This window comes from Setaria italica, chromosome V (genome assembly GCF_000263155.2).
Source record: "Setaria italica strain Yugu1 chromosome V, Setaria_italica_v2.0, whole genome shotgun sequence".
Lineage (NCBI taxonomy): Eukaryota > Viridiplantae > Streptophyta > Magnoliopsida > Poales > Poaceae > Setaria > Setaria italica.
The window spans coordinates 6,506,257-6,524,815 of NC_028454.1; the positions used below are offsets into that span (position 1 = coordinate 6,506,257).

The 18,559-nt window shown below is 48.0% G+C and overlaps 4 protein-coding genes across 4 annotated transcripts; 1 reads left to right on the forward strand and 3 right to left on the reverse strand.

Moving 5' to 3' along the window:
- The first annotated feature begins 798 nt into the window (after positions 1–798).
- On the forward strand, positions 799–1,848 carry LOC101761500 (neural Wiskott-Aldrich syndrome protein-like). The gene has a single exon (XM_012846189.3). The coding sequence runs from the start codon at positions 1,032–1,034 to the stop codon at positions 1,524–1,526; it is 495 nt and encodes a 164-aa protein (XP_012701643.1). The 5' UTR covers positions 799–1,031; the 3' UTR covers positions 1,527–1,848.
- A 7,637-nt stretch (positions 1,849–9,485) lies between these two features.
- On the reverse strand, positions 9,486–10,881 carry LOC101761899. Its single transcript, XM_004967932.3, has one exon. The coding sequence runs from the start codon at positions 10,838–10,840 to the stop codon at positions 9,704–9,706; it is 1,137 nt and encodes a 378-aa protein (XP_004967989.1). The 5' UTR covers positions 10,841–10,881; the 3' UTR covers positions 9,486–9,703.
- A 1,206-nt stretch (positions 10,882–12,087) lies between these two features.
- On the reverse strand, positions 12,088–13,770 carry LOC101757331 (aquaporin NIP4-1). The gene is made up of 5 exons (XM_004971542.2): positions 13,524–13,770; positions 13,242–13,454; positions 12,946–13,140; positions 12,797–12,858; positions 12,088–12,711 (listed from the first exon to the last, which is right to left on the reverse strand). Exons 1-5 carry the CDS (start codon positions 13,680–13,682, stop codon positions 12,444–12,446), a joined length of 897 nt encoding a protein of 298 aa, XP_004971599.1. The 5' UTR covers positions 13,683–13,770; the 3' UTR covers positions 12,088–12,443.
- A 1,905-nt stretch (positions 13,771–15,675) lies between these two features.
- Positions 15,676–18,514, reverse strand: LOC101757735 (U-box domain-containing protein 4). The gene has a single exon (XM_012845750.3). It carries the CDS (start codon positions 16,611–16,613, stop codon positions 16,026–16,028), a length of 588 nt encoding a protein of 195 aa, XP_012701204.1. The 5' UTR covers positions 16,614–18,514; the 3' UTR covers positions 15,676–16,025.
- Positions 18,515–18,559: the final 45 nt, after the last annotated feature.

Below are 18,559 nucleotides of genomic sequence, written 5' to 3' on the forward strand. Positions count from 1 at the left end.
TTTTATAGGATAATTTTTTAGCACAATTTTGATGACATGCAGAACTTATACGTACAGTTTCTACGTACAACTTTTAAAAGGACAACATCGAACTTTCATTTTAGTAATTTATAACTTATACACACGATTTATACGTATAACTTTTTCCAAAACATAACTTATGTGATAAATTTTATAGTACAACCTTCATGATATATAATACTTATACGAGTGACGTTCGTGAAAATGTTGTATAACTTATACACAAACGATATTTACTTAATACAAAATGATATGAAAAAGAATTAAAGGAGAAAATGGAATAGAAAAAATTAAAGGAGAAAACGGAGAAAATTAAATGCCAGCTGGCAGGGACAGCGCGTGGGCGATGGCCCCACCGGCCGATCGCTGCCTCGCCATGCGCGCTAGGAAGTGCGCTGGCGCGCGAAGGCAGAATTAGCTTCGCGTATTTTTTTTTCTACAACTTTTAGACAAATTTGACCCGTATATTTTATAATGCTGCTCTTATTTAAGAAATGCTTACCTTAGAGTGAGCGTGCAGTTTGAAGTCACGAACGCACATATTTGCTAGGGACAAAGATAGTGTATCATGTTCGTTTTGCTCTCCATCATTTTACACCTTTTTTTTAGGGATCCATAATATTTGTTTTGTTTTGGGCCGGGCCGGGAAGATGGGCCAAGCGGCAAGACTAGTCAACGAAAAGGTCCCACATGCAGAGGCACAAGGCGCGCGCACAGGCGGTCGCTATCCCCAACCCCCAAGTATAACCAACCCAGCCTTCGCTAATCACAATCAGACCGTTCCACCCCGCTCCCCACTCCACCCTCCCGTTCCCCGCGTCGGCACTCCGCGCCACGCCACCGCCACCGCCACCGCACCGAGCTGCGATCCCTCCTCCCCTTATTTACGCGCAAGCAAGCAAAGAAAGCAAGCACACACCGCCTCGTCACTAGACCGAGCCTCAGAGCACGATCTCCTCCTCTCCCTCTCTCTCGCCCAGCCTCGGCCTCGGCCTCGCGCGCGCCTCGCCATGGCGGCGACGCCGGCGCGCGGCAGGCTCCTCGCCACCCTCGTCCTCTCCGCGCTGCTAGTCCTCCTCCCGGCGCCGCGCCCCGCGGACGCCGACGGCTCCACGTACCCGGCCGACTGCCCGTACCCGTGCCTCCCGCCGCCCGTGGCGCCCGCCGTCACCACCAACTGCCCGCCGCCGCCGCCCTCCTCGTCGTCCTCGTACTCGTACCCGCCGCCGGCCCCGTCGTCGTCCTGGAGCTACCCGCCGCCGCCGGGGGGCTACATTCCCTACTACCAGCCCCCCGCAGGAGGCGGCGGTGGCGGCGGCGGTGGAGGAGGCGGGGGGTCCGGATACCCGGCGCCGCCGCCGCCCAACCCCATCCTGCCGTGGTACCCCTGGTACTACATCAAGACGCCGCCGCCGTCGTCGTCGGCCGCGTCATCGGTGCGGGGGCTTTCTGCCCTTGCCGCGGCGGCACTCGCTGCTGCTGCCGGCCTGCTGATCGTGGTTTAGCCGCGGCACTTGATCTCCATTTTGCTCTTCTCTTCTTCCCCAGGTTCCTTCTTTGTTGATTTGTTCAGCAGGATTCAGAAACATATGACGAGGCAGCATTATATTACTACTGTGTACTAGCATCAGCTACATACATATTTCTACATAGCTTTAGTTAGTTTCTTTCTTGATGATCATTCGATCGATTTGGTTGGGTAGTGGAGCAAACTATTGCTAGTTCTTGATGGGAGATTGGGAGCATCATATTCATGAACGGCTAGCTAGGTAGTAGTGACTACAAGAATCTACTGCCTTTTTCTCAGTGCCTCTCCTTTCATTTTTCTATGTGCATTGTGCTGGTTCTTCCGGTCTCCTTTTCTGTACGCGCAGCTCATCGCTACTGGGCTTTTAAAAATGTTTGATATTCCATCAAAATGCGCTTTATACGGTACTAAGGAATAATCACTTATCTGCAGTAGGCTTCTTCCACGGTGTGTGAAATAATTCAGTACTGTACAACGCATGAATAATTCAGAGACCAAATGTGTGTACCACATTGAGAATAAAATTCGCAATCACTAGCTTCACGGAGTAACATGAATACGAAGATCTTATTAGTTGGACATACAGCAGTAAACGTTGCTAGTAAAACCCAGCCGTTCAGCCACCTATGGAGGGAGGAGCTAAAAAAAGGGAGTAAGGAATACGGTTCAGAGTTTCACATGGGTGAGCAACGGGGCTCTGAACCCATGGTTGCCATTCCCATGTATCGGAGGAAGCTCTCTGAGCACTGTTTGGTGTGACCACGGGGACGAAGTTGGCAATGAGGCCAGAGAAGGAAGAAAGGTTGGAGCTAGCTAGAAACGCAACCCGTGCGGGCATGGGGCCAAGTAAAGCGAGACGGTGGTGGCGAAAGGTGGGGGAGCGTTTCCCCGTTTGGCTCACCGTCCGCTCGTCGTCTCCGCGTCGTACGTCACCGGAAGCCGGCCTGGTCGTCTCGCTAGAGCCGAGTAACGACGCGTACGTCCGCGGCGGAGTCGAGTCGTGGTGACAGCTTGCGCGCAGATATGGAAACCGAAGCGGCGATCTGGTAGAGCCGTGGAGGACACTCGAGCGAGAGAGTAGGAGAGCAATGCGCATGATGATGGAGAGAGACTGCCTTCGTCTGCAAGAAGCAAGATGCGATGAACACATGAACCGTCGACTCGGTTCGGTGGTCCCTGGTCGATCGATGGCTCGTCAGTCGTCAGCTAGTATAGCTATCAACAGGGTCGGTGGCATGCATCCTGGTGGCGTCCTGCCGTCGTTGGTTGGGGTCAAGAAATCGATGCATGGCACCTTGTTGGCTTTCTAGGCACATGCGGTGCGTAATCGTAACGTAACGCACGTCGTTATGCCCCCAATCATTGACGCGCTCTATATTGTTCTAGATGGATACGTACGCGGTTAGTTCCTCTAGCTTCCCAAGTCTCGTCTGGCTTGCAAACTCTGCTAGGCTTCCCTGCAGTTTGATAATTGGCACGCATGGGCATGTAGAAGTAAAAACTCACGACCTAGAAGAAAGAAGAGGAGCAGACTTTCCACGCCGGCACAGCGCCAAGAGTACGTCAGAGGACGCATCCATGAACGAATATAGCATGGTCGATCTCGCAAGCAATGGATCGTAGCATGGTCGATCCGCGTTGGGCGGCATCCGTTCAGACAGGATGCATGCTCAACGAGACCAAATGTGTAAAGGCTATGGAAATCTGCCTCTGGCTAGCTCTCGCTCTGGACCTCTGGTTCCTTGGCGATTCCGTTATAGCAGGCGCGCGTGTGCAGATGCGGTGTCGTTGCCGCGAAGCTTCCCTTCCCGCCGAAGCGAACAGAGCATGCAGAGCAGAGAAACGCCTCCACACAAGCACACACCGGTGGTGTGAGGGCAAAAGGGAGCGACGAACAAAGCCCGGGGCCGGGAGAATAAAGCCTATCTTCGGAAAAGGATCGGCTCATGTTAGGTGGCGCCAAAAGCCTCCCGCGGTATTTGCCATTTGCCAACACAGCGAAATCGGCTGGAAAGGGGACCAAATCCTATACGGCTACTATTCCTTTCTAGTAAAAAAAAAAAACTGTCATCAATCGGTCCAATTCTGAAGCGGACGAATAGATGCGTCGTGCATAATTTCTCTTGCCAGAACTAGGCCCACACCACCTCCCCTCTTCTAATGCGCTGAATCCAAAAAAAAAAAAAACTGCATAGGTAGAACTGCGCGTCACGAAGCAAATAAACATGCACGGGCAGAACTACAGCAATTTGTGACCGTAGCTTCACAACAAAGACGGCATGACCTTGCATTCCTGCACTACTTATTTACAATGTTGCATGACCCAACAAATACTAAGGAGTACTTATTTAGATTGTTGCATCATCTTAGACCTGCCCAAAAAGTCAGAACATATACTCCCAATATGAATGAACGCAACATTTGCTTCCTTGCCCAATACTTGAACATATGGCACGTCATATTTGCACTTCGTATTTGTATTAATGTTGAACTACTTAATGACCTGCCATATAAAGAGGGAAATATGTTCACTTAGAATAAAAACCATGCAGTGGAGAGTATAGGGGGGAAGGTAAGGTGAACTGAAGAACCAGCTTCTGCCATAAAATGAGAAGTTCTCATACAGTAATAAGCATTGTAGTTAAAGGCTATATGCACATTATTATGAACTCACAAGCAACTCATTATTAGTGAAAACTATGTTATTGCCTAATAAAAACCATGTTGCAACATTTATTGAGCTTAAAGGCGCAATCATCATTCGACATGCAGGTGAAAATCTATATTTTATGGACATATATACTAGGTTCCACATGTGCAACTAAATTACAAATTGCCTTGGAGAGCAGTAGTGACAGCTACGCTCAGGAAAGGAGCTAAGGCAACCGGGCGCCAAAAGGTCAAAGGCCCAACAGCTAGAAGCATCCTGAAAGCGGCCCAGACGACGTTGCGACCCACCACCTGATCTCCCTTGGCCGGAAGACAAGAGCCACGATTCGTCGGCTCAGCCAGCTCGGGGGTGGAGCCCACAAGGGGTCCACAACACCTCACCCATTCCTTAACTCAGGAAGACTTGCGCCGTACGAGAGGCATTAAATGCACGACGTGGCCCCCCTAACCGCCCCACGCCGGAGACATGACCGGGTGAGGGGAGCCGACCTTTAACTAGGGGTCCAAGAGTGAGGCTACACCCTTCGAACCGCCCAGGACGGCCTGCATGATAAGGCCACGCGCGGTCATACGCGCCCACGCACCCCGACGCCACCTTCACCTTCGTTGTCAAGGGGACCTGTCAAGATCAAGGCCATGCCACCGCACCAGGCCTGGTATGGTCCGTAGGTGAGGTGGGACCCAGCGACAGATGTTACGGTGAGGAGCGGTCATGAGCGCACTAAAGAGGTCGGGGAAAGTCGGGACGAGTGGCGCGTCCCGTCCAGGCCACTAATCACGGCCCACCCATTCGCCACCATTACGGACGACAGCAACAACACCCGTCCCGTTCCCTGCTACGGAGTTGGTGGACTGGACGGGACAGGAGCACGCCACGGAGCAGGCCAGGCCGTGCGTAAGCAACCCACGCTGCACAGGAGCCACCGTACAAGGTGTGTGAAGTCCACGACCAGCCAAGGGGATAGGACAATGAGGTCTCTTGGTGCAAGGAAGACCCAACCATGCCACAACCCCCGACCTCTGAGGTTGGGGACTCCCTCCATTTCTCAATATTGTTACCCGGTCCCTAGCCTATATAAGGGGAACTAGGCCTCCTCTCTCTCGCATTCAACGCATACACCCACACATCGCACGAGCGCTTGCCTGCAAGTACCCCATTGTAAGCTTAGTGCACTTGATCCAAGGAACACGATTCCTGCTGAAACTGGATGTAGGGATTTTTTCGAACCAGTATAACTCCTTGTCTCTTGTGTGCTAGCCATAGGAAGTGAGGAGAGCGCGGTGTACAATCACTAGTTGGTGGTCCGAAATACCGACAAGTAGACTCACAAGCTCGAGGTGCCCTGGAGGGATAGATACACATAGCATTTCCTCTCAACGTGGTGCAGACTAGAAAAAATAGATCAGATTAGGCTAAAGAACTATCTTCTCAGTGTTAGTAGTTATATGTGACATATTACTGAAGGCAACCAATCAAAATGAATTAGGAAAAATCAGGGTGAATCGCTTCCTAATGAAGTATGTTATTTTGCCAATTTCAGAACTATGATGTTGCCTAATCAGAACAGTATTATTGACTAATGAAGTATATAGTTTTGAATAATCCAGAACCATAATATTTCCTAATTCCTGCCCATATTATGGTCCTGCTCATATTATTTCCTACTTCAGAACCATAACTTTGCCTAACCAAGAATATTGTTTTGCTTATTTATAACAATAAAGTTGCATAATTAGAACCCTATTATTGCCTACTGTACTATACTGTTTTTTTAATATTGGGCTACTTAGCTCGAGGACAGAGACATAGCAAAAACAGGCTTGTTGCCCATGCCAATACAATTTCACCAAGATCAAAACATACCATCAAAACTACTCTGAATAGGTTCAACTGTACATAACAGATATATGTACAGATAAAAAGGAGCACCAACATATTATCACAAAATGCATATTACAAGACTTCATACTTGCATAACCAATCTGCTATGTTCATTACTGCCATACAATGAGAAACAAAGAAGACCAAATCAGCTAGCATGTAGCAGATAATAAGAAGGGCAAACAAAACAAAAAATAAGTTGGATGAGGTGATTTTTCATAACTACTAACAGTGATTTATCTAAGAATAATCTTTGACTAACTGAGAATAGTACTTGCCACCAAGAATAGCACTTTGCATAAAATTAGAGAAACACACTTTATACATGATTTATAGTAACATGAATGCCCCGTTCATCGTCAGGACACAACCTCTTCCTGTGTGCTGTTATTTCTGTTCTTGCAGCAGCTGAGACTGTTGGATCAGCAGCTAAGACTGTTGGATCAGCACAAACAAAGTTCTAGTAACCTCTAGGTTATGAGTAATGCCTATAGCAAAATTAAAAGCTTTACCTTTTACACAAAGCTAAACTGATAAGCTATAAATTCTTAATTTATAGATCATACGCCCAAACTTGCTTATCCATGGTTGCTAAATTTCTATACTGTATAGCCTACAATGCTTCATCGTAGGACCTAAATTGTTGAATTATAGAACCTAATATCTCTGACCTCGATTGTTGAGAACTGGCGCACCCTAGTTGCATAGTGGCTCATATAATTGCCAAAATTATAAACTTAGTACTAAGAAATATGCATGTACCATACTATACCTACCACACTGGATGATGACACACCACCAAGCTGGCATCTTTGTCCTATAAAAGTTTGATTTGGTGTTGGCATGGCATGATTGGGAAACCCCTCGGCATACACAAAAGGCCTCTTTTCTCATGCTCCCACTTGTTCAGGTATCTCGGTGATTGATGACTGTGTTGGGTATTATGCTAGCTAACACAGACGCAGCTCTTACACACCGAGCCAAGTCCAAGCCGCCGCTGCTTCATTTTGATCACGGGAACAAAGCTTCCAGAGCTGTTACGACGAAAAAGTCTTCGGGAGATCGTGTCATGTGCACGGTGCTGGTTGACTGGCCCCACGCACATTCTATTCCACGGCTGGGATGCACGGAGAATGATGGGTGGACGGGTGCAAGCGCCGACACACGTGTCGATGCGGTCGCGCCAGATCCGAGGGCGGGCCGGATTCGTAGCTCTAGACTAGACCCCGCGCACTTCGAGGCGGTCTCGGAAAATGCAGAGGAACCTGCTGCCGAGTGCCAGCCACGAATGCTCCCACATTCCCCCGCCCGTCCCGTCCTGGCATGGATGCCGACGAGCGGAATTCCTCTTGCCTGGATGGATGCAGAGGCAGCTGGGCATTCTCCTCACTCGCACAAACTCCCCTTCTTGCTCATGTGCGATTCTGGTGATGGAAAGCAATATCTAGATGTATAATGATATTTATAAAACTAAAAAAATCTAAAAAATCTAAAACGATCTATAATTTAGAATGGAAGGAGTAGCAGCCAGGTGTTGCCATCTTCAGCAATGTGGCAATGGTACTAGTAGTTGCGTGCTGCACCTTTGCCTACGATGCAAGACACCGTTTTTATTTTCTCAGAAGATAGGTTAACGAGGCCAGCGTCGTGCTCCACTGCTCCAGTACTCATCACGCGCGTGATCCAACTCTGTACCTGGAGATCGAAGAGCAAAAAAAACTTGCAACTGCAGCAAGCCAACTACTAGCAACAAACTTCCGATGATGAAGGGAAATATTGAAACATGACCCAAGTAACGGGCTTCCTCTCCAACCAAATCGCCCAAACTGACAGAGCCAGACGAAAAATACACACAACACATTACTTGTATATAACGGGGACAAGATGCATGGGCGCACAAATGAACAGAAGAGTACCAAAGCCAACAACAAAGGCAAAGCACACCGTATCTCATCTCATCTCATCCCAGAGAAAAGGAACTTTTTCACATGCTTGGAATCGATTTGGAAACTGGAAGTGCGTGGTCTGGTGTGGCATCCCTTTCAAATTTCACGGCGATGGCCTTTTACCTTTTTTCTGAGCTCAGCAAACCACAGTTACCTGGAATGCAAACACAGCCACACAGGGTTTGGTGGTGCCACACTGCCACCGGCAGCAGAAGAGGAAATTTCCCAACTGACATACCATAGCATAGCAGCCAAAGCTGAAGACTTCCTCAAAGGCGGATATGCACTGCCTTTTCTGTCATGTGAATCAGCATAAGGTTGTCCCAAGGAATGCGCCTTTTGCACTTCAAAAATTAGAATTTGGTGCGCACAGCTGGGTGAATTCCAAACAAACAAAATGGAAAATTGTTGATAGTTTGAAGCAATTACCATAATCTTTCTTATTTCTATAAGCACCGGAGCAACATTTTAATCTAACATGAAAAACCAGCTGATGGATGGCTAGCAAATAGGCAGTTCTAAACCTATCAAAAAATTATTAAATGCGATTTACAGTAGATAAAAAGAAATAGATTAGACACCACATTAGACAACAAAGCGGAAACAATACCCCACACATTTCACGGTAATAAGTTACCTGGTTACAGCTGTTGAGGGGGGAATCAAGCAGATGAGCATTCCAAACCATTAAGATCATATGAAGGTAATTAAGAAGATATTAAACGTGAGATACTGTTATTCAGGTCAATGCAAAAATGCAAAGTTTTCTCAAACACCACACGAGTACATTTCTAATGACTGCAACAAAGGTGGCGTTGAGCATAAGCAAAAAGTCATGTAGAAGCAGATATCTATTGGGGTTGGGTAAACATTCAGAATGTGTTCCGCTTGTGCCCCCACTAACATTGCCAAAATTTAGCCAGCCAGAAAAGTTAACGCACGCTTGGATGGTTACCAAACCTTTGCAAGCTCGTGCCTCCTAAGTCTGTTGGTCATAATCCCAATCATTTCTTGCCAATCCATGGCAAAACTGTTTAAACATGATGATGAACAGATCTTCAAGATGTAACAAGGAACAAAACAATGAGCATTTCAGATTTTAGACCACCAAAATCACATAAAGGAACCTAAGAAGATATTAAGTAAAAAGATTATTCATTTTGATGCACAAGACTAAAACATCTCGATCATGATAAGCTTAATCCCGCAAATTGCATTAACTGCAGCAAAACTTGTGTCACAGGACTTCAGAACAGAGCAATGGTGAGTCACTTACGTTTGACATAACTGCAGCTAATCATGCGATTCACAACACAATTCAGAAATTTTGTAAGGGCCTCAGGTCAGTTCATAATTAAGACCACCCATTATTTCCTATGTAAGTCCAAGAGGCCAGCTACGACAACATGTTTGGATCTGCATGATTGGATCATAGGTGTTAGGATTCCACAACAATTAAGCTAGGATATCACACCATAGAAAGTTGGCAACTATCGGGCCACTACAATGTTTTCATTTTCCAACCAAAACATGTACTGTTATACTTCAATAATACGGCAACATACTCATCACTGCAATGCAGCAAAACAGTCAAAATTTCCACACATCTGCTTCAGACTACAAGGAAATAGATTCAAGAACGGAAGTTTAAATTGCTCACTTATCCTGCTGCAACCTACGAAGCAAGTCCAGGATTGGCCCAGATGACTCCGCTTCAACAGTTAGCTCCCTCACCGTCACCTCAGCAGCCCTCAATTCCTCACGCACATCAGCGTTCAACACAAGATGGGAGAAATGATTATCCAGCAGCACTCCCAGTGCCCTGGCAACTGCTCCAAACGATGGCACGCTGTCACACTGCTCCAGTCCAAGCATCCCCATAGCCTCGGGGCACGCCTGTGCATCTGGGAACTTCAAGTACTTTCCAATCCACTTGTTGAGGTACCTCATGAGCCTGACGACCTCCCCACCATCAAGCTCGGCTACAGCAGCTCCAAGCACCATGGAATCCACATTCCCTGACGCGAAGAGGTAATGCAAGCACACCTCCGGGGAGGAGAACCCGTCGTGCCCCATCATGAGTAGCAGCGCTGCCAGCCTTGCCGCGGCGTCAACCTTCTTCCTCTTCCCGGCGCCCTTCTCCCGGCACTTGTTGACCGCGAGCACCGCGGCGTCCTTCCACCGGCTCTTGACGACCATCGTGGCGTCGTAGGCCTTCTCGGAGGCCGGCGAGAGGAAGAAGCGGAGCGCGGCAAGGATCTCGGAGGAGCGGAGGTCGGCGGCCTGGCGGAGCACGGCGCAGACGAGGTCGGCGCGGTCGTTGTCGGAGAGCGTGGAGATGAGGTCCGCCGGCGGGTGCGGGAGGAGGCGGCACTCCGCGAGGGCGAGGAGGACGTCGTGCTCCCCGAGGCTCGCCGCCTTGGAGGCGACGAGGGAGGCGATGGCGGCGGGGAAGTAGGGGGCGAGGGCGCGGATGGCGGCGGGGAGGGCGGGCGGCGGGGGCGGGAGGGAGAGGGATTGGGCTAGGGTGGCGAAGAAGGAAGCAAGCAGGGTGCGGAGGCGCGGGAGGGTGGAGCAGGAGGTGAGGGAGGCCGCGAGGAAGGAGGCAGCGTTGGGGAGGGCCGGGTCGGCGGGGGCAAGCGACCAGGCGGAGGGCGGGATCGGGGTGGGGAGCGCGGAGGAGGTCGGCGGCGGCGGCGCGGCGCCCGGGGTGAGCACGATTGGGTGGGCGCCCGCGCCCGTGCCAGTGCTGGCGCCGGCGGCAGGGTTGGTGATGGCGGCGAGGAGGGTCATCGTGCCGGCGCCGACGAGAGAGAGGATGGGAGGGGTTAGGGTTTTGGGGGGACAAGAGAAGAGGAATGGGGGCGAGGTGATTTGGAGAGGAAAGGGCTGGTTGACGGGATGGGCCGTGCGACTGGTATGGGCTTTAGGTTTTTTGGGGGTTGCCGTGTTGGGCTGTTCCGCGTTTCTCACTTTTCTTGTAGCACGTCCCTTGTTGGGCTGGGCCATACTACTTCAATTCCCCAGTTTCCTGGCGAAAAAAAGGAAGAGAAAGAAAAACGAAAAAGGAGAAGAAAACAAGGACTATTGAAAAACAAAATGAAATGAAAAAAGTGACAAGATCAAGCTGACGCAGTGCAACAAACTGAATTGGAAATTTAAAAACCAAACAGTATACTATATATTTACACTCCGATCATTTTTAAACTTCGCTCTTGAGTTACTCTTTCAGTATTGACTTTTCTATGTGCATGGAGCGGAGCCATGGGACGCACGTACCCCCCACCCCCTGATGTCCATTGTTCTTCACAGACACCAGCGTCCAAAACAACACCACCCTAGCTAATCTACACATAGAGTATGTTAAGCTAAGGATTTGTTTGAATGTGCTATTGCTAAAGTTTGGCAAGTGATAAAGTTTAACCTATCTAAAGTGTAACACTTCCATCCATTAGCACTCCCATTTGGAGACATGGCTAATGGATAGGGGCTAAAGTTCATAAAATATCACTTTTGCCCTTTATCTCCTCACCTTTTCCCTTTCTCTCTTACCGTTTTTTGTCTTTTCACAAACTATTAGCACCCATTAGCTCCTTCCACTAGCTAATTTTTTTTGCATTTTTTGGGTGTGCTAAAGTTTAACCCTCCCGTTTGGACAGGCTAATGCATAAAGATGCTAAGCTATTGCTCTTTCACCTATTAGCACTTTGAATCCAAACCGACCCAGTCCAATTATCTAAAGCCCAACGTGCTGAACTCGATGAACGAAACTAATAACCTAAATAGTACATATACTCACATATGTCATCTTCTTGTTTAGGCCGCACGTTTCTTTCACTTTTTAGATTATAAAGTAATTGACCAGTCACGAGAGAAAAAATGATTCAAATATACTATATTTGCTACTTCTTTTTTATATATGTTTCCTTATTTTGTGTTCCTATTCGATACCGTTTTGAAGTGAAATTGATCTACATATATTTCTATGCTTTGCTACCTAGATTTCAAAAACTTTGTAACCACTACTCGACGAATGAGTATAACTAAATATTGTTGTGTATATAGCAACACAATTGCATTATACTGTACAGTACCCAATCTATTTCTATATATCTAACCATCTACACGCGGACAAACAATTCAATGCCTTCTTTGGCATCCTGATCCTATTCAAATCCTGACTACGCCTCTATGCATAGTTTTCATTATGCACCTAGATATATAGTGAATATCCTTAAAAATTAAAATAACTTACAATTTGAAACGTATTTAAAATGTAGGGAATATATTGTACACTTGCATTTCGATCGTTTTGAAGTTTTCTCGCCGCTGTTACAACGAGCGAGGGGAGGGGAGCCAAAGCCATCACGGCCACGACGGGCGGGGGGCTAGAAGCCTACAGCTGCTGCGACGCAACAGCTCCAACGGCGTGCCCCATGAGCGCCGGCGCCCTCCTGCCGGTCTTGCGCGCCACCGCTCTAGCCCTGCCACCGCATAGGAAGTCTAGGACGGCGTCGGAGCTCCTGACGGCGCGGTTGCAGAGCGCGCCGAGCAGCATGCCGGCGACGGGCGCGACGAGGTAGATCCAGACGGAGGTGTACCTGCCGAGCACGATAGCTGGGCCTAGCGTCCTGATCGGGTTCATCGACCCCCCTGACACCGGCCTGCACGCCATTCGGTACAAGCACTTGCACTCTCTAAAATTTGAACAAAACTGCAACGCTATCTCTGAACGTGAAACGTGCTTACCCGATGATGAGGCCCAGCGTGCCGACGGCAGCGCCGATGGCCAGCCCTCCCGCCGTCGGATTCTGCAGTTGCCATCAGCCAAACATTTCGATTATGAACACGAGAACATAAAGAGTAGAACGGAAACGGTAGTGGATCGCGGCACGCACGGAGCCTCTGGCGGCGGTGGCGATGACGATCATGAGCACGGCGGAGGCGAGGAGCTCGAGCAGGAACGGCAGCCTGGTGTGGCCGGGCATGGGCGCCGTCCCGTAGAAGTGCTCCTCCCGCGGCCGCATGACGCCGTTCACCGACAGGCAGGCCAGCACGGAGCCGGCCAGCTGGACCATCACGTAGAACGGCAGCTGCACGCACGACACGATCGATGCGATGCAAAGCTCGATCACGCATCGGAAGAATGGAAGGAGCTCATCAGGTGGTCATGGGTGGATGGATGCACATGTACCTTGGCCCAGGACAGGTAGCCGAAGGCGGCGAAGGTGGCGGTGACGGCGGGGTTGAAGTGCGCGGGGCCGAGCCAGCAGAGGACGAAGCCGACGGTGAGCGCGACGACGAGGCACACCATGGGGAACGACAGCGTGCCGTGCATCTCTTGCATCAGCGCCGCCACGCCGGACCAGAACACCAGCAGGAACGACGCCATCCCCTCCACCATCAACTGCTCATCTCGTTAAGCAATTTTACAGAATCACTTGCTTTAGTAAGTTCATCTACGGGAAATATATACCTCGCGGATGAAATGTCCGACGGCTAGGCCCCTGCTGACATGATCGGCGGCTGGTTCCTGGTCACCACGAGGATGCTGCTCTAGATCCTGGCCGTTCACCTTGGAACGCTGGTCGCCGTCGCTGCCGGTGACGTTTTCCCCGACGTGATCCGCTGCCATTTCGCCACCGTTCTTGCTCGATCGTGCCTGCCGTACAAGCAATCTTCCCGAGGATTTACGGACTTGGATCGGACCGTCAATGCAACATGTATAGATAGTAATGGTTGGAGCAACCGTGGTAACTAACTACTGCTGCTGGTCAAAGCGCACTCTTGGCGTGCCAGAACCGAGAGATCGGGCAGCCGGCCAACAGATTGCTGCTGCTAGCTCGCTCTCGCTGTGACGAATTTTGTCTGAATCAGCCTGTGGGCCTGTAATGAAACTGAACCAAACAGAAGTGGCCATGAGCCTGGTTCAGTCGCTTTACATGCTCCCCCGGATTCTTGATCCGTCAGACCAGAAGCACGGTTACTTCGTTCAGGTTAACCGTGAATCTGTTATCCGTCCCTGATCACCTCCTCCTCCTTGGCCTGTTGACTGATCAGGCAGAGTAGTATGCGATTCGATCTGATGACGATTGAGTACCGTCAGCTGTACTGGCAACACGAACAGTTCTCAAGATAATGAAGTGCTATAACATGTTGCTAGGTGTATAAAAAATGATATGCTCTGTTGCTAGAAAATATTCTACTGTCATCGTCCAAAGAGCTTTTGGTTTCTTTAGCTGACAGGCTCGGCACTCTTCCTTGTGAAGCCGTCAGGGTATCTGATTGCTGTCGGACTCCGGGATATTCTTCCAATGAAAAAAAATGCAGCCCGAGCTGCTAAACTTATTCAGCGACGAGACGCGGAACGAGGCGTGCAGATTGGATAAGCTTAACAAATCTACACGCCTAGTACACCACATGATCAAGCAATGATGAAAAAGGGGAGGCATCGATCGACCTCCCTTTGGGACGGACGGAAAGAAAAAAGAAAAGCTGCGACGGTTGGCTGTGTATCTTTGAAGCGTGTATTTTGTCAAGTTAGCCATGATCACCGTCTCAAAGATGAAAATAATGGTCGTGATCACAGGCCTACAAACTAAAAGTTAAAAAGGGCAGGCCAATGGGACAAAAGCTTTTCCACACACAGCGAAAACGAAATCTTATTATTGGCACGCCTTTGGGGAATTGGAACTGCATTATGTGAAAGTGTTAAAAGACAAAACTGAAAGAGATTTGTCCACAGGTGATAAAAGTTTCTGAATGAGTATTCAGTGAGCTGAAAGCCTGAGACAGGATTTTAATTTTAATGCAGCCTGGTCAATTCAAGAAACCATTCGTACGTTGAGAACGAGGTCTAACGGCTCACACCTTTCAGAATTGTTTGCTGGAGAAGCAAGGCCGTGTTTAGTTGGGGAATTTGGGAGGTGCCAAATTACTGTTACAGCACTGTAGCACACTGTAGCGTTTCGTTTGTATTTGTGAATTATTGTCCAAATATTGACTAATTAGGCTCAAAAGATTCGTCTCGCAAAGTACAACAAAACTGTGCAATTAGTTTTTAATTTCATCTACATTTAGTACTCCATGCATGTACCGCAAGTTTGATGTGATGGGGAATCTTCTTTTTGCATAGTGTCAAAGTTGGGAGTTGGGAGTAACTAAGGCCTTGTTTAGTTGGGGAATTTGGGAGGTGCCAAATTACTGTTACAGCACTGTAGCATACTGTAGCGTTTCGTTTGTATTTGTGAATTATTGTCCAAATATTGACTAATTAGGCTCAAAAGATTCGTCTCGCAAAGTACAACAAAACTGTGCAATTAGTTTTTAATTTCATCTACATTTAGTACTCCATGCATGTACCGCAAGTTTGATGTGATGGGGAATCTTCTTTTTGCATAGTGTCAAAGTTGGGAGTTGGGAGTAACTAAACATGGCCTAAACATGGCCCAAAGCACAACCACAACCGAGTTCTGAGAAACACGGAGAACCACCCAGAGGACATGTCCAGTCAGAAATGGGGGGGGATCACAGTCAGGAACAGATCAGACTTAAAAACAAGGCGATTGATTTGCTTGTCAGGCAAAAAGGAAGACATCATCAGTAAACAGAAAAAAAAAAGTGTGGCGTGAACCCAACAGAGAGATTACACCTGCTTTTCCAGTCATGAGGAATGGGATCCTTTACTTTATATACAATCCATTCCCCTGAGGAAATGTCTTTGTTTTTTGCATCGTTTCTTTTGATACATGCACAAAACCTTGGGAAGGGGAAATAGCAACGAGAAGAAAACATGTCCTCTTTTCTTTAGAACAAGACACACAAGACCGAAAAGGAGTTCTACGTCAAGAGCTTCGAGTATATAATGGCTTAGACCGGTCACTCGGTCCTATCAAGGCCTGGACCGGCATCACCAGAAATCTCATTATTTTGCGCTATCTTCTATTTCCATTGCAAAAAAAAGGTTGGCGTTCATCTTTCATGCGAAGGAAGCCCGGCGCTGCAAATGCCTCAGGCTCTGCTCCATGCTGACCTTCACCATCTCAGCAAGCATCTTCTTCGCCTTGCCGCCACGGTCTTCACCATCTATTTGGGAGGCAATGTTGGTCACTATGTTCTCGAGCGTGTCTGGCTGCAGCTTTGATCTTGAATACGGGGAGTTCCGCAGCAAGTCAAGAAGAACATGAGCCTTCATTCGAGACTTGGGTGTGCCATGTACTGTGAGCTCGAGAAGACCAGGAATCGCCCCCTCATTTAGAATGAGGTCTCTGTATTTACTGCGGTCGCTCTCGCACATTGTTAGGAGTGCTCCAACAGCATGCTCTCTGCCCTGAAGGGAGCCTTCCTCAAGTACCTCCACTATGGTCAGCACTCCGCCTTCCTCAGATGTCAAGGCCACTCGGCATTGATCAAATGCAAGCAACGACTCAAGAAGAGCACAGCATTTGTCGGCTGTTTTTGAGGACCTCTTGCCACCCTTCAGTAGCTCTATCAAAGGGGGAATCGGTTGGACAGCAAGGATGGCTTGAAGGTTGTCTGTGATTGTGGAGAGGTTGTACAGAGCCATCACGGCGTCATTCTTGGCTTGTGGATTCCCTTCTTTAAGGACTTTCACAAGTAGAGGAATTGCTCCTGAAGAACTTATGATAGGCTTATTGGTGGATGAGGCCGAAAGTGTAAGCACTGCAGCAGTTGCATACTCCTGCAAATTCAGATCACTTGATTGCAAGTAACCAAGCAGGGGCTCAAGTGCTCCAGCATCCACTATCTTTGTTTTATTCCTGCATACATGGAACAAATATGAAGTTAGGAACCATTTGCATCATAAATAGTCCACAACAAGCTAAATATTCATGAAATTGATTACTACACTAGTCATCACATTTCATACAAGTTAGGGCAGCTATTGGATATTAGATATAAATATAAGGCTTCGAAACCTCAAGGATAGTTCACTAAATGGCATCCAAGTATGAACATAGACCAAGATGCAAACAATACCACAATGACAATATATCTTACTGAATTAGATACTACTTCTTATGTCTAGTTCCATGCTCTGAAATGAGCAGCATAAATGCGAGATATGGGCACGTATACTATACGATGGCCCCTGCCCATGCACGTCAAGAGGAGAGGAACTTGAGTAAATATCCTTCCCATACCTTATCCTATCTGTCCTAGGCCAGAAAGAAGAGCAACATCTAAAAGGGATGTTCCATACTGCCATATACGATCTATTTAGACAGGGACTTGACATTCCCAACTAGTAGAACAGTTGATTCCACTAGCACCAGTCAACAGAATCCATCAGATTCTTATCAAAGGATTACCTGATCACAACAGTGGCACTCAATTTACCATTTTCCTAACCTCGTTTTCCTCTAGTACTAGAGCGCAAGGGAAGGGGGGCATATAAGAAGAAAAATTTCTGGTACATAGCACCATACCAGTCTGACTTCACCTTTAGCCACAGGTCACAGGTTGGCACGAGGCCTAAAGAGGTACATGAGGTCAACTTGTTTGGATATGTACCAAGACAATTAGGTCACGGCATGGGCACAAAATTTCTAAAGGAAGTACTGGATAACTGTATCCTGACCACACCCACAGCAGTTGAAAAGGGGCAAATATTAGGCAGCCAAAGAAGCTGCACAAATTCTAAACGGTTTTTCCAACTTCCTGGTGATAGATTTTTCTCAGAAGCAGCCAACCAGGGCAGGGTGGTTGGCAGCCTTCGGTCAGCTTCAAAATCAGACCAACTGCTTGTTGCGACATCTAGACCGGCCGTTTTCTTAGCCTTTTCTTGTTGCCGTCTTCCAAGAAATTTATACCACAGACTAGGAATCCAAGATTTGTTGAAGGGTCATCGGAATAAAATCTCCGTGCTACCAGCAAATACTAGGCGATTGCTGAGCGTCTAGAAAAGCAACAGGGTACCTTAGCTGCAAGATGATGACGATGACACCGCTTAGAAATCCGGTGCGAAGTTAACCTACCAGGTTTCTTCGAATATACTTGCGAATAAATCCGCAAAAACTAGTTTGCTAGTATAATTCAAGGACCCATCTTCAGTTTGTATCATGGTTCGGTCAGATAGCGTAGTATTAGTTTGGAACTAGTACAGACACGTATAGTAGGACTGAACTCCATCAAACGGCACAACTCTGCAATCGTTCAGGCAAACTGGAGAAAAACGGGGAATTAAATTGATTTTCCCCCAAAACTCCGATGTTTTTTTTTGACCGGAAGGGAAATAAAAAACAGGTCAGCTTTATATAAGCCGCCGCCGACTAAAAAAATCGGAGAGGAACATAGCAAAATCAGTTCGATATGTGCCGATTAATAAAATTAAATAGGCCTATGCTGAAACGAGACGATAGAGACCGCAACTTTCACCACGATTCGGCGTGCCTACGCCCAGAAAAAAAACCGAAGCAATCGATTATCGATGAGGGGGCTTTGCTGCCGAATTAGCGTTCCCGTCACTATAAAGATACAGCTAACGCCCCG